Genomic DNA, 14,730 nt, shown 5'->3' with positions numbered 1-14,730 from the left:
AGGTCGGACTGTATATATATATATTATATATATACAAAATAAATAGATATCTATCAAGAGTACATAATAGAGTACATACTATACTCTATTATGTACTCTTGATATCTATATACTTACTGGTGCTGATTGGTCCCCTTTGGCAATTTGAGATATAGAAGCAGCTTTTCTACATCAGACAATTTGTTCACCTCTTCTAAAATAACTAAGATCCTCTTTTTCGATTCCTCACTGCAACGATATAATATTCTACATTTACACACTGTTTGATACGATACATATAACACCTAAGAAGACAACAGTGATGGTTTTATCAGGATGAACTAGGTAATGACAATATTTGACCCATGAGAACAAATGAAATAACTGAATTAGCACCAAATGCTATATATTTGTCCACCGCTCTTTTTCTGTATTTTGAGAATGGGAAAGTGCTTCCATGTGACATTTTAAAGTATTGCAATGCTATGCTCATACATTTATGCTTAAATATGTCATGGGCGATATCTCTGATAATCACTTTACTATGTTTACTGGCTAATTGACCAGGTATTGAGAAAGCTTGTAAGAATCACTAGCTGGTCATTGACATGCTCACTTCTAACCTTTGCACAATGTTATTTTTAAATCTCTACTTGGCCGTATCATGCTTATGGACTTTATACATAGCATACCTACACATACATTAGGTTCATGGTAATACCCCAACCCTTTAAACCCAATCAGGGCCGTAGTGGGCTCCCAAAAAGTGCCACTGCAGAAATATGTCTGGGGTACTCCCCCAGAAATTTTTGGAAATGTAGAGCCTGGAAATGGCATTTCCTGCATTTCCAGGCTGTTGAAAGCAAAGATCGTAGGAGTGCACAAGATAAACCAAACCTATGCGAAATCACGCGCAATGACGTGTAGTACGTAATGGAGCGCCCAACGTCCGAACCATTTTAGGAAGCAAAACCGCTCCGGCGTCTGATTTGAATACATAGAAATAATATGTAAACATGCGTTAATATATATATATATATATGTATAAGATAATGTAATAGTATAATATTTTTATGCCAATAGCGTGTATCAAAAATCTCTCAATTCAGTGTACAAAAAATCTAACAATGAGTTCATAATCGGATGGTGACTTATGTAGTAGATGTAACAGGCGCAGTGGTGTAGTGTCCAGACAGTCGTACAGTGCGCACAGGCATATCATTGAGACCTGTCTCAAAACAAAATAATGGTAATTAACATCTAAATGATCTTCTACTATCAAAGTATTAATGTTCGTCTACTCTATTTCGCCTATTATTGTCGATAATTGCTGTACAATGCCATTTAAATCTCATCTGCAAACACACAAGTAGTGAAGTTACACCGCACGTAGCGCCCTGTGCACAAAACAACACTGCCACTGACCATACTAAAGTTATCAACAAAGATTGCCCCACAAAACTCTTTCACGATGGATTTCGACCAAGAAAAGAAATGTTTTCTCACGCTTTCCGATCTATGGGGAACCTGTAAGGAAGGATCAGTCGGGCTTACCTGACAATCGAGCAATTTACCAGCAGAACAGTAAGCTGAAGCTGAACAGCACACAGCCAGACAGTTGCCACGTAGCCAGCATAACAGCAGCCATCCGGGAACTTCGTGTGAACTGGCTCCTAAAATTGGGCGGTTGTGGCGACCCATTTGACCTACTACGCCTATTATTGAGAGAAGTGGTTTATCTGTTTGCCTACGCACTCTACGATCTTGGTTGAAAAGCAACCAATTTCTTGATCATGGTAAAAGCGTCAATTTGAAATTTCAAAGAGGGAATGTAGCTAAAGCTAGATGTTTTTGACCTAAATATCTAAAATATATATTAATTTGAGTATGATAAAGTTCAATAATACATTATTTACAAAATTGCGGTATAAATATCAGTACATAATTATGAAAAACTAACCCGATTTCAATCTGCCATTTATTACTTTCACTAGCCACATCTGTATGTTTTGAAGTCTTGAATTTGAATAGGCACATTGTCATATTAAAATTTGACACATTCCAAATTCTTAGAGCGCTGATATAAACACCTTCTAAGTTGATCAGTATTAATAGTAATACCAGACCAGCCAGCTCAAGAGTATATTGTCATTTTATTTTTTTATTATATCCAAGTTTTTATCTTTTCTCCTGGATGGGCAACTTAAAATCTGAAATTACATCCTGTTCCAGTCTACCTGTCTAACATGAGTCGTGCACATGCATAAGACCATTGCATTGTTGAGCCTTAAGGGCGTCGTCTGGGTCGGGGGGGGGCGCCACTCCATATATATCGCATGGTAGGGATATGCCGCGGAGCAGCCCCTCATTTTCCAACCCGTAACCCATAAAACTTCGTTCCAGGCATCGCCATTTTTGAGAATATCTCGTTCCAGAGCATTCAAGTTTAGTTACCATGCGAGATCTTACATTATTTCGCCGCATTTCTGGAGGACCCTAGTTTTTAGCTCATCTGACGTATAGTCAGATGCAGCTTGTAGGAATCGCATAGATCGCTCCGTCCGTCCGTCCGTCCGTGAGTCCAACAGTTGGCACAAATCTTTAAGCGCTCGGACGTACGGTCCACGATCGATATTCGGCACATCGGGGGGGGGGGTCGTCAAAAACGAGGTTGGGATGTTAAAAACTGGGGGCCGTCAAGGTCAAAGGTCAAAGAAGGTTGTAAAAGAAAGGCGAACATTCACTCCTTAAACTGTAAGGTAGTAGCGGAGCCGAAATGGCAGAATTGCGGCACAAATCTGCAAACGGCTTGATCTAGGCCTCGTGATAGATCGGTGTATAGGCATCATGGTTTAGCCCGACCAGGCTGTGCGACGGATTGTATATTACATCCGTGTACATCCGCGATTGTCTCATACATCCGGTATTCTAAACCCTAGGCAATACCGTTTCTTGGAAGCTGAGCGGATGGCATGGTAGAACAAGCCATCACTGTGCCGCAAAATGGAGGTCACAGCTCAAAGGTCAATGGGGGCCACCAGGGCAGGGACCCAGATCTGTTAGCCTATCTAGTTTTCTGCAGGCCGGACATGGTCTGACGCGAAGCAATTGAAAAAACTTTGTTAATTATCAATTTGTTTCAGCGTGACCTCAGCATTTAAAATTGGCAATTATTAAGACCAAGGACCATGAAATATACTTTTTAGAATGCATGTGTTACTGCAAAACAATTGGAGTTTTTTATCTGCGGTGCCGATTGATTGATTGCGATGCGTCCCACGGGCTCTCGTAGTTTTTACCTTACGGAGCGTCTCTAAGAACATCCTTTAATCGACTGCGCAATCAGTTTCGTTGTTGTGGTGACAAATCAAGCTGATCGCAGGCCTCGCCTTTTCGTTCCCTTAACCTTGTTTGCGCGATCGAAAAGAATGATTCTCAAATTCGGCACCGTACTGCCCGCCAGATGCCGAGTTTGCTGGCAAGTGAGCTGAGCCAGACTTGCAAGGCGAGTTCGTCATGTTTTCCTCACGGTCATCGGAGGCACTCCCCTCCTTCATCCATCGATATGTCGGATCGTGTTAATTGTTCATTGCTTGTTACAAAAAACAGTTGCAGCACGTCACCTCCCAAATACCACAGCACTTCCGGCAAGTGACGCTTTAACCAAAGAATAGTACGACACCGGAAAATACCCGAACATCTCTTTCTAACCAATAACATTGTGTTGAATATCAAACATCAATACGATTGCCTTGTGTAATAACAATTTATGTGAAGTTAATATCACCGTTACCGCCTTGTCGTATGCTCCTTCTTACTAATCTAATTCCACGATATTAAAAATTAGGTTATTATCATTCTGTATAGGGTAGTAATCTTTATCAGAACTTATTTTGAGCTATGCTAATAAATGCGAAGTTTTGTCACTCCGTCGCATACTCTCGACCGGATCATTTGTTTGTGTGTTTCAATGCTCTTCAACACACCTGGCCAACCAACTATGTCTTCGATTAGCTCGGTTAAGGCAAATCCATTACTCAAGTATTGCCGTAAAATTGTTACCAAATTATAAGATCATACTAATAAGCTATAAAACTCGTTTATTATAGATATCTATATCTGAAGACTTGATATGTACAAACTAACCATTTTTTATTCACGTATACTCCACTCACATGATATACCTACTCTCTGTTGAGATTCACACCAACACACAACCGACACACGAGCACACACACACACACACACACACACACACACACACACGTGACACAGGTCACAACTAGACGGAGGGCACTCAAAGAGAGTGCATACCTCTGCGAGCGTGTAACATGATGTATACATGTGTATAACAGCTGGCTCGCTGCTGGCTGCTGCTGACTGGATGCCCTAAGGCGAGATGGTGCTGAATCAATCGCGCCAACGCGTGTAACATGTATACATGTGTATAACAGCTGGCTCGCTGCTGGCTGCTGCTGACTGGATGCCCTAAGGCGAGCTGGTGCTGAATCAATCGCGCCAACGCGTGTAACATGTATACGTGTGTATAACAGCTGGCTCGCTGCTGGCTACACACACACACGAACACACACACGATGGTCTAACACACGAGAGCGATTACATTACCTCCCTGCAACTCCGTTGCGCGGAGGTAATTACACATTGTCATTTCTCGTTTACAAACAGCGAACTACCGTACGTCGATTAGACACTTGCCTTGGGACGTTTCAATAATAAAAATTATGGTAAATAAACCAAAATAAATAAGTTTCTGTAATTGTCATCATGGACATCTGACGTCTCCATCAACATTTTCTCATTTGCATCGGCATAGATCAAGAATCTGTGCCTTGTGAAATACAAGAGAGGCACCCCAAGTAGACCAAATAATTCTGTCCCATATAACCTTTTTTATATTTTGGTGAGGGTTATATTGGGACAGAACGGGGTTCATTGAAATTTCGTGATCGCATGCAAAAAACCTATACAGCTGATTGTGGTTATGACTGTGTATGTTTCCATAGCAACAATTGCCTAGATAAACATAATGTGTTTCAGCCGATGAACCAACGAAAACCAGCAATGTTCATCAAACATGACAAAAAAAACTTTAAAAAAAGCTTATTATTGCATTAACATTTTACTATTTTTTCTTACGAGTTATTTCACACGTATAACTCTATGCCATGCGACATCTATATCTCGTAGCCGTGGCACGGGTTAGAGCCAGCGTTCGGAGCCCGCTATTAGTATTAATTTCACACATGGAAGCACGCGTGTTTTCGCTTGGTCTCAGAGCAAGCTGCCACCTCTTGATCTGGCGCTATACCGTGGAAATGGACCATGTCACTTGACCATGTCAATCCATGGTCCTTGACCAATCATGGTCCTTGACCATGTCAATCAATAAAACCGCGTCTGACGTTCGAAGCTATAACTACATAATAAGAAGAGGTAACGATACACAGTAAAGTGTGAGGAAAAGTTGGACGTACAGCGCTAATTCTGATGTCATTTTTACTGGATTTCACGTAATAAATCGTGGGTAAATTTGGGCATGGAAATGTTGTATTTCTTGTGTTTCGAGTGAGTCATACTCCTTTATTATTATTCACTCCTGATATAATCGATATGTAGCCTATGGTACATAACGGTAACCGATATTATTGTATAATTCACTTACATTGTCTGGGTACATTGTCTGACAATAGTTTATATGAGGTTAATAAATGCAATGCCAGCTCCTAATGAAGACCTTTTATTGGCGCTTTTAGGACAATGGCTACAAGAGTGCGACCGGTGACGGGTCTACCACATCCACGTGGGAAATCAGAGAGTTTACAAAGTAAGGAAGAAGCATACATGTAAGTGTGGTCTCAGGGCCGGATTTAGGACTGGGCAAGCTGGGCAGTTGCCCAGGGGCCTTCACATATTTTATGAAAAAAAATTGTAAGGAAAAATGTAGGCTGACCTGAACGACACGCACGTATCAATCAAAACCATATTGCGTGCGTTTTACGTCATACATACACATGCCATATTGTATTTTGTTTGTGAGTGGTAGAAACAGCTAAATGGTTGTTTCCCTGTCATTGCTCAGCACACATCGGCAGACAAACATTTAAAATCTAACGTCATCCATCTCAACGTCGATTTTCTTTAGCACTTATTGTTGGTTTAGAAACGTTTCAAGAAAATGATAACTACTGAAGGCTACCCAGGGGCCTCCACATGTCTAAATCCGGCCCTGTGTGGTCTAGTCGCTAGTCCGAAATCTATACTACTACAAAAACTAACTCTGTCTATGCATTCCGCCATTTATTAGTTTAGGACCCCCAAAATTACCACACTGTTAGTTGATTACCTTTAGGGGCCTAAGCACCTTGGATACACTAAAAACTACTATTTAAAAGCAAGTGAAATAATAAGTATGAACCCTTCGAACTGGCTGTTGTTGTCGTAGCGTGCAATGCATGTTAGCAGAGCATATAAATCAGTTCTGATGTTAAGATGGCTCGCAGCGCATTCTGCGATATCGCGCGTGTATTTATGTTTTTGTGTTGCTCATAGAGTCTATTTCCCCCAGGGTACTGCTGGAACTATCTGATATGGTTAGGGAGTAGGCGTAGGCGACTCCATAGACCTGTTAGTGGAGTAGGCGAGGTACGGTCCGGCATATTAGATAGTACCAGCAGAGCATATAAATCACGTTGGTTTATATGCTCTGGTACCAGGGTACGTTCCGGCAGTACCCTGGGGGACATAGGCCCTCTCAGCGTTAGTGTTATGTGTCAGTGTGCAGCGGCAGCAATGGCGGCAGCCAGTGTTTGTTGTAGATGAGCATTTGGACGGCATTTACAGGAAATTGTCGGCAATAATACTAAAATAGATGAAAGAGAGTATAGAAACATTAAGAATAAGACTTTGCCTTTGGTAGTAAATAGATTTCGTATTTATTTAGCATTATATTTTATTGAAACGCTCCAAGTGCCTGTGGTGAGGGTGAATTAATGTGCGACAGTGTTGTTGCAGCAGTGAAGTACTGCAGTCTGCATTAGTATGGCATTAGAAGCAAGAAGAAGAAAGAACGAAGTCGGAAACTCTGTGTTTATACCCTGATCTGATATCGCGCTATATGGACGGGTTCAGTTTACGGAATACAGAATACATGTACATGTACGCACTGCACCGAGAGCGCACGCCGCACTCGAGATTTCACCGATTTTTGTCACAATTGACACAGTGACCTGTGACGTCACACAACCCCTCTTGGCTAACTACAAACTCGCTTATAAGTAAGAGTCTTTACCAGTATATCCCCTTTGTGATTTCTATTGTGCGCTCACTAGATGCTGCTGGTTATTGTCAATTCTTCAGATACCAATTGGATTCTCAATACTTAATACGCAGTAATTGTTCGTCGGCGGGGATAATATGGTTTCATGTCTGTCCAGCCGTCGCTCGCCACCACCGTCGCAGACACTTTCCCTTCTGCTCTATAACTCGACCCTTAATTGACCTAGCGCGACCAAACTTGGTATACTTACACATCTTGGGCCTTGGGGAGAAGATGTGTCACGTACCAAAACCAGGCCACTGCGACCTTTATTCGACCTTGACCTTGACCTTGACCTTGATCATATTTCCCTTCCGCTCTATAACTCGGCCCCTAATTGACCTAGCGCGAGCAAACTTGGTATTCTTACATATCTTGCGGAGAAGGTGTGTTGCATACCAAAACCAGGCCACTGCAACCTTCATTTGACCTTGACTTTGAAATTGATCATATTTCCCTTCCGCTCTATAACTCGGCTCCTAATTGACCTAGCGCAACCAGACTTGGTATACTTACACGTCTGGGAGAGGAAGTGCGCATTGGCACCTGTCTTTGACCTTTACTCTGGACTTGAAGATAATCTCTCCGACTTTTAGTTTAACCCTAATCAACATAGCGGATTTCTGCGAAAAAATTGTTAAGACATTGTAAAAAACGTGACATTTTCAACCTTTATCTTTGTGACTTATTTCACTTTACTTACCTTGTACGTCCTTCAGAGATATTTCATTCATACTAGATCGCGGGGATACATGTAGTTGCCGACAACTGCCATTTCTAGTTTCAAATACCAATGAGAGTTTTCTCGTATTATTTTGACAAGGTAAAGCGAATCCCAATGATAATTGTGATTTAAAGGGCGAGACGAGGCCACAGAGCCAGCCACAGACACAGCCAGAGAGGCATATTCATAATAACTTAGTACAATTTCATAACAATGTTGTGTGTATCCAGAAGCTTTTGCTACACAGAATCATAGAATCGTTCAAACTGTTTTTGTCAGAATATTGTTTAGTGTTTGTTTCTCTGTTACGTATCTATCCTTAGAATTAAGGCAATATATGTGGCTGAATTTGTTCTCTCTTTGTTCTTAAGAATTTTTCCCCAAGCAATACTGGGTACCCGGCTAGTTGTTATCCTAAAATACATGGGAAACATCTTGTTGCTAATTAAAGTGTCATGGTCTGGCATATAGGTACTCAGGCACTCTCAGTCTAGTATTTACTGGCACTTTGAGTACATGTAATACTCCGTACAGACTGCAAAGTTTGATCCCACATTAAACTAGTCTGGGCCTGGCGCTCCTCAAATGTTTGCATTATGTACGTGCTATCCCGCTCCAAAATTTGGTCTCACCTGTCAGTGTACATATTACTGATTACTTTAGAATAAAAATTATGAGTATGTGCTGTTTTTGGCTATAAAACAGTAAATGAATAGCAAACTTGCGCCTGTGTTCTTGAGATTGACAAAAATGAAATTGTCTAATGCTCTCAACTAGCGAGTGCATGTAGTCATATGATGCAAAGGTTCATAGACTCGTACCTATTTCGATATGTAGACAAAGGGCACATAGTGTAGAGACAGAATTGATAGCATCTCACGTAAGCAAAAATTGAGCTAGTTTTGTTGACATAAAAATATGTGCGAGTGCGCTTTAATATGTTACTCTTATTGTATACACTTGATGTTACAAAAGTAGTATAGGTAAGTATCAGAATGGTCGAGAACATATGAAAACAATTGGAAAAACACGAGAAATCATTGCTTTTAATTCTGCATATATTTGTGTTATTTTAAAAATTGCACATTGGCTCCACCTTACACTGGAGAATCAAAATAATCATGAGCTTATATAATAATCATGGGTCTTTACTGAGATGCAGTTGGACGTTTCCTGATGCTTTGAGATTAAAAATCAACTCTAAATCAAATTCAGATGTAAGGAGACTGCACACAATTTACCGTGTAATGGTGAAAGACATTGTTCTTCAATATTACGCGTTGGCGACGTTTCTCGCAGGAGTGCACTACATTCAGGCCCGTAGGCAGGTGTATACGGGTATACGGACATAACGAGCGCCGAGGCGCCAGTCTCTAGGGGCATGCCCCCGGAAAATTGTGAAAATTAGGTTGTCTGAGACTGCATTTTGCGCGTTTTGAAGGCAGTATGATATGAAAAACAGGCAGCCAAAAGCGAACCTCAAAACGTGGACATTTCTCAAATGGACTTCAAAATGGATTTTTTGGCAAACAGACTACTTTATGTAACATGTATTTTACAATTTTAGAGAATAACAATGTCAATGTCACTATTTAAAAAGAACAAAAATAGAAATAAAGTTGTAAATCCGTATTATTCACGAGGTTTGCTGCTGATAATCTTTCAGTAGTGTGTCTTTTATTAATTCACTTTCTTTTAAATCGTTGGTCCACAAAAAATGGACCTTCGCAGCCTGGGGGGGGGGCGCACCCGTTGCACCCGTCGCACCCCGCTTCCCTACGGGCCTGACAATGCTGTGTTTATCTCCAATAATGCCCATAAGCTGCCTTGTGTTACGGTGGTTTCTCTGCTATGAGGAATCACTTAATTAGCCACTCATCAATGCCATGCTGATATATCTCAGTGAGTAGTTATACCCGAACCAGTCCTTCCAGTACATGCCGTCGAAAAATTGCCCTGGTGGAGGGTAGTAGCCTCCATTGTAGTATTTGCCGTTGAGCAGTGCGTAAGCGCAGTAGTTGTACCACCAGCCTGCTCTCTGGTTGATGGCACAGCCATTGTAATCCGACTTGTCCCAGGTGGCAAATATCTGAAACACAGCCTTCCTCATCAGACCTGTGGTGTTTGTTTGAATGGGGTGTGTTTTGGTCGGAATGGCGAGACATGCGGAATCACCCGGGAACATACGCGCGCGTCACAACGTTGTTACTACATAGGTAACAACATTACATAAGTCGTAACACGAGAACGGATTTTGTGAGACAGCATTGGATTGTAAGGCAAATCGAGTCATCTGTCCATGTAGCGTGTTGTTAGTAATGCCTACCATGCCATTGTGATAGCTGAAGTCGTCGGTTACGCTTCCGCTGAATCCGGCCACACTCAGCCGGTATCTGTCAGACTCTGGACCAATGCTGAAGTAATTGTACAGTGCAAAACCAGTGAATCCATTCCAGTCCTGTAGCGTGATGAGCAGCTTTGTGTTACCTAAATCAAAAATCTATTAATATTTTTCGGCCGCGGCTACTCATAAGAATGAAGATTTTCAGGCAATCAGTCCTGGAACCGGTTTGACGAACTCATCATAACGTAGACTACAGTTTTGTACGCAGATCTGGACTGTGTCTGTAGTTCCCAGGTAAAACTGTAATTTTTTTGGGCCAGATTCTTAGAGCCTTGTGAAATCAGAGCTACATGTCATGTCTGATTGCCCTGTAGTTCTGATTTGCAATCTGAGATTTCTCAAAATCAAAGTTATGTGTATTACGTATACATCAAAGCAGTATGAGTGATATACTTTTTGTTTGTGCATCTTAACAAAACAGGAATTAAGCTATCCGTGTAGATTGATAGGTAGCTATAGCTAATTATTGTTGCAATAAAAAAGTAGTAAAGTGCTACAAAGTCAAAACATTTGGCATTGACGCGTGAAAAACGCATGTAAGTGGGTGTAACGTGACCGATGTAACAAAATTATCAGACAGATGTTGCTCTCGCTCTTTCTCTCTCCTCCTCTTTCCTCCTCCCCGTCCTCGTCCTTCTCCTCCTCTCTTCCTCTCCCTCCCTTCGACAGATGGACCAATTCATCTGGAGCTAAGTATTCTAAACGAGACGCATCTCTGTCCTTACCTGCCCCAACGAGATTGTGTATCGTCTGGAGCCCGGCCCAGAAATCGCCACTGGGTGATCCGAACCCGTTTCGGTAGCTCTTCCAGCCCACTTGGAAGTTCACCTTGCCTTTAATGCGCTGCTGCACTATCGTGAAGCCGTTCTGACATTGCACCTTTGAAGATAGATGTTACGATCACATATTTTTGAAAATGGGGAGGCATGGATCCACACCACGATGTGCGGTTCCATTAGGTATGCATTAGGTTAACACTTGGGATTTCAGTGGTGGAAAATTAAAAAGTTGATGCCATTTTAGCAATAAGCGACTAGTTTGGACTCATGGGAATCCCATGAGAATCTTTTATGTTTTGCCATCTCTAAGATTGGTGCTCGGCACACTTGACTCCTTGTATATAACCCGCCAAAAATGCTCATTTGTGGTATTTTGAAAAAATTAATCACAAGACAAGATCTGATATTTAGATGTTTTCAAGCACTCTGAACTCCGACCACCGGTGGTTGACAGCGTTTACGCGGGCTATTTTAATTAAATGGTCAGCTAACAGCAATTTTTCTGTATGCAGCAATACTTTTCCAGCGCACATACAGATCAATAATTTGTGCAGGTTTGATTCCGTGGAATTTGCGTATATTCGAAAGCCTGTAAATGCCAGATCCTCCATAAATGGAATCTTTACGTGGGTATCCGTAAAACCTTGTCTAGCTGTCAGAATTACCTTCGCCACGTTATGCAGGTTGACTGGAAGATGCGTTTTCTCCTTCGTCATCACTCGGCATGAGTCAAGAACCTATGCCATTTCCCCCTAGGAATTTGCTTAAACTATGGCCATGTATTCAATGCTGACATGGATCGGAGAGTTGGACGTACCTTGGTTCGGTAGTTTTGCGGATAGATAACATAAATGCCGGGTTCTGTGTAGTTGTGCTTGTAAAGCTCTGCGCAGTCTGGCAAGATAAAAATCGAATGGCATTGCGTTAACATATGTGATCCAGAGTTGATTCACCATCCACGCGTAAAATTCAGAACTATTTACCTAGTAGACTTTGACTGACTTTCACAGAAAGGGCCACGGCATGGTACAGATAATACATTGTATGTAGCAAAACTGTTCCAGCAGCGTATTCTGGAGGACGTGCTGAGTGTGGTTCTGAAGCCATACATCAAACCCCTGGTATCAGCGTTTTATAATATATAAATAATAACGCGTTCTTGTTTCTTATCGATAATTAATTTGCTCTCTGAATATCACCAGTATCAGATAACTGAAAACATTTAATATGAGCGGATCTAGAGTGAGATAACTGAAAACATTTAATATGAGCAGAGTGAGATAAATAGAAATATCTAATAACAGCAGTGTGAGATAACTGAAAACATAATATCGGCAGAGTGAGATAACTGAAAATATATAATATTAGCGCTCAAGGGGTCATTGTCGTATCAGGTACTACAGATATGTACCCGAGGTACATATATATATGTATACATAAAGTGTACCAGACTTTTACTACAGAAGTGTACCCTAACCCTAACACCAGGGGCGTAAATCCCGGGGGGGGGGAGATGGGGGAATGCATCTCCCCCGCTCTTGAAGGAGGGGGGATGGCCTGTACAAATATCCCCCCTGAGATTTAAAAAAAAGAGAAAAAAAACAATAGCCAAAACGTATGGTTGCAAACATACAAAAACACGTGAAATTGTGAGAAATTGCAATTCTTACCTGTGTTTTAATACTATAGTAACCTAACTGTGTACGCTCTCTGAAAAGTCATGAAAAGTGTTTTGAATCCTAACTTGTAGGGTTGAGTCTAGGGTTGAGATAGTGTCATCAGACATGAGAATATGGCACACAGTATGCCTCAGATTGCAGGAAAATGGCTTAAATATGTCAAAATTTTCTGGGGGGGGGGCATGCCCCAGACCCCCCTAGCACTGGCATGCCTACGGCACGCGGACTGCCTGCGGCAGCCAAGGTTAATTTCACCCCCGGCTATCGCCGATCATCCCCCCCCACTCCTCGGTACGGATTTACGCCCCTGCCTAACACTAACCCTAACCCTAAACATACCTCATATAAAAATATAAACACAGGGAAAGAATGCTGGGAGGCTGTGATGGTGCAATCCTGTTGCAGTCACTGGCACTAAAGCCCTAATATCCTTGATTGTCAGGGGTGATGCCGGGCAGAAGAACCGAAGGACCCGCTCGGGCCAACATCGACTGTCAACACCTTGAGGGCGGCAGCTGCGCAGTGCTTGAGGACATCAGGCGTAAAGCATGGGGAATGACAGACGGCTTCTCCTTGTAGGAGAAACACTCATCTATATGATAGATGGTCATCTCGAACATGATGGATACTGCCTGGCAGCTGTTTCGGCAGCTCATGGCGGAAGCGCAGCCAGCCATGCTGCAACCAAATCACCAAAAGCTCATTCATTGGCTTACAGATCACTCGCTGTCGCCTCTTGAGCCGTCGCCCATGTCACAGCTACTTACAGTGGGCAGTGCGTCCAACGCGACTGTCGTAGACTGACATCGAGGGTCATCCGGGGTTGGTCGGCCTTCTAGGCACTCCGCGGATGTGAGCCAAGAAATGAGGCTGGATGTAGGGGTGCGCAGGCCAGTGCGGCATGCGACAGGCTGCAATGTCATCGCTCATTGCAAACTTATTAGTCATTCTGAGGCCACTGGGTAAGCACTTGACGACCGATCGCCGCCGCTCTGTTTTTGACACCGTATGTGGACCATTCGGAAGCTTGTATCTCAATGTCTTTCTGCCTTCAGGTGTCACATAAGCTCTTGGCATTGGGAATTCTTTCAAGTGAGGCGCATCAGCGGCAAAAGATTTGAGGGAGTGCTTGTAGTCAACATGCAATTATCAGCTTGCCTGCAGCCTAGCACATAAAAAGCGCTGCCTTGTCCAGTGCAAATTCAGCCAGCTGGCAGAGCTTCCCTTCGACTGCGCGTACCCTAGACATCGGGAGGATGTGTGAAGCCGGCTCCGGATGAGGGTCGTTTTTACAGGCCGTCGCCTGCAGCAGAAAGAGCTACGTTCTACCTGGACCAATTCACGATTGCTTTGAAATAGCCAGAATCCTGATGGCCTGCCTCCGAGCTCAGTCGAGTTGCGCAAGCAGGTGGGCTTCTCCTTAGTCAAGATCCTCAAGCATCCCTCGTGAATCTCGCTTACAATGACAGAAATTAGAACTCCTCGAACAAAATCATGTCAGTGCTTTGTCCCATGAAATGGCGTGAGGCTATGAGGAGTTCACGGAATGGTTGCATGCTTGTCGCGTCAGGCTGAACAGCATAGCTGACGGCTGGTTGACGCACTGAACCAGGCCCGCCACATCGTAAATTGTGCGCGGCATGAAACTCCAGGATGGCTTGGAGGTAACGTGCTGCAAGGGTCGGACTGAATCAGGCGAACTCGAAGGCCCGCGAACATCAACTGTTCCGGGCGAACACAAATTTCTCTAGGTTGAGAGTAATACATGACGCCACAGAGGTCTAGGGCCCACTCTACTAGCCCTGAAGAATACTGTCCGCAATGGTGCT

The 14,730-nt window shown here is 42.7% G+C and overlaps 3 protein-coding genes across 3 annotated transcripts in view; 1 reads left to right on the top strand and 2 right to left on the bottom strand.

Annotated features, from left to right (window-relative positions):
* LOC106821134 (DNA-binding protein Rfx5-like) overlaps nucleotides 1–692 on the bottom strand; it is a gene marked incomplete at its 3' end in the record, with an annotated part of 12,395 nt that extends 11,703 nt beyond the window's left edge. The window contains 2 exon segments of the mRNA XM_014825815.1: nucleotides 118–228; nucleotides 682–692. Coding sequence (XP_014681301.1) covers nucleotides 118–228; nucleotides 682–692 — 122 coding nt within the window.
* LOC106821143 (testis-expressed sequence 9 protein-like) overlaps nucleotides 1–14,730 on the top strand; it is a 67,259-nt gene that overhangs the window by 24,225 nt on the left and 28,304 nt on the right. Inside the window, exon 2 of the mRNA XM_014825830.1 lies at nucleotides 5,754–5,843. Within this exon, the coding sequence (XP_014681316.1) occupies nucleotides 5,758–5,843 (86 nt within the window). The 5' untranslated portion in view covers nucleotides 5,754–5,757. The remainder of the gene's footprint in view (nucleotides 1–5,753; nucleotides 5,844–14,730) is intronic.
* Nucleotides 9,582–14,730, bottom strand: part of LOC106821144 (angiopoietin-related protein 2-like) — an 18,192-nt gene continuing 13,043 nt past the window's right edge. Inside the window, exons 2-5 of the mRNA XM_014825832.1 lie at nucleotides 12,040–12,116; nucleotides 11,169–11,322; nucleotides 10,366–10,526; nucleotides 9,582–10,128 (exon numbers count right to left, since the gene is read on the bottom strand). Of these exons, the coding sequence (XP_014681318.1) occupies nucleotides 9,907–10,128; nucleotides 10,366–10,526; nucleotides 11,169–11,322; nucleotides 12,040–12,116 (614 nt within the window). The 3' untranslated portion in view covers nucleotides 9,582–9,906. The remainder of the gene's footprint in view (nucleotides 10,129–10,365; nucleotides 10,527–11,168; nucleotides 11,323–12,039; nucleotides 12,117–14,730) is intronic.

The sequence above is a fragment of the Priapulus caudatus genome, unplaced genomic scaffold (assembly GCF_000485595.1).
Source record: "Priapulus caudatus unplaced genomic scaffold, Priapulus_caudatus-5.0.1 Scaffold60, whole genome shotgun sequence".
NCBI classification, from domain to species: domain Eukaryota; kingdom Metazoa; phylum Priapulida; class Priapulimorpha; order Priapulimorphida; family Priapulidae; genus Priapulus; species Priapulus caudatus.
The sequence above is the reverse complement of the archived record's forward strand: the minus strand, read 5'-3'. Positions and strand labels throughout refer to the sequence as shown.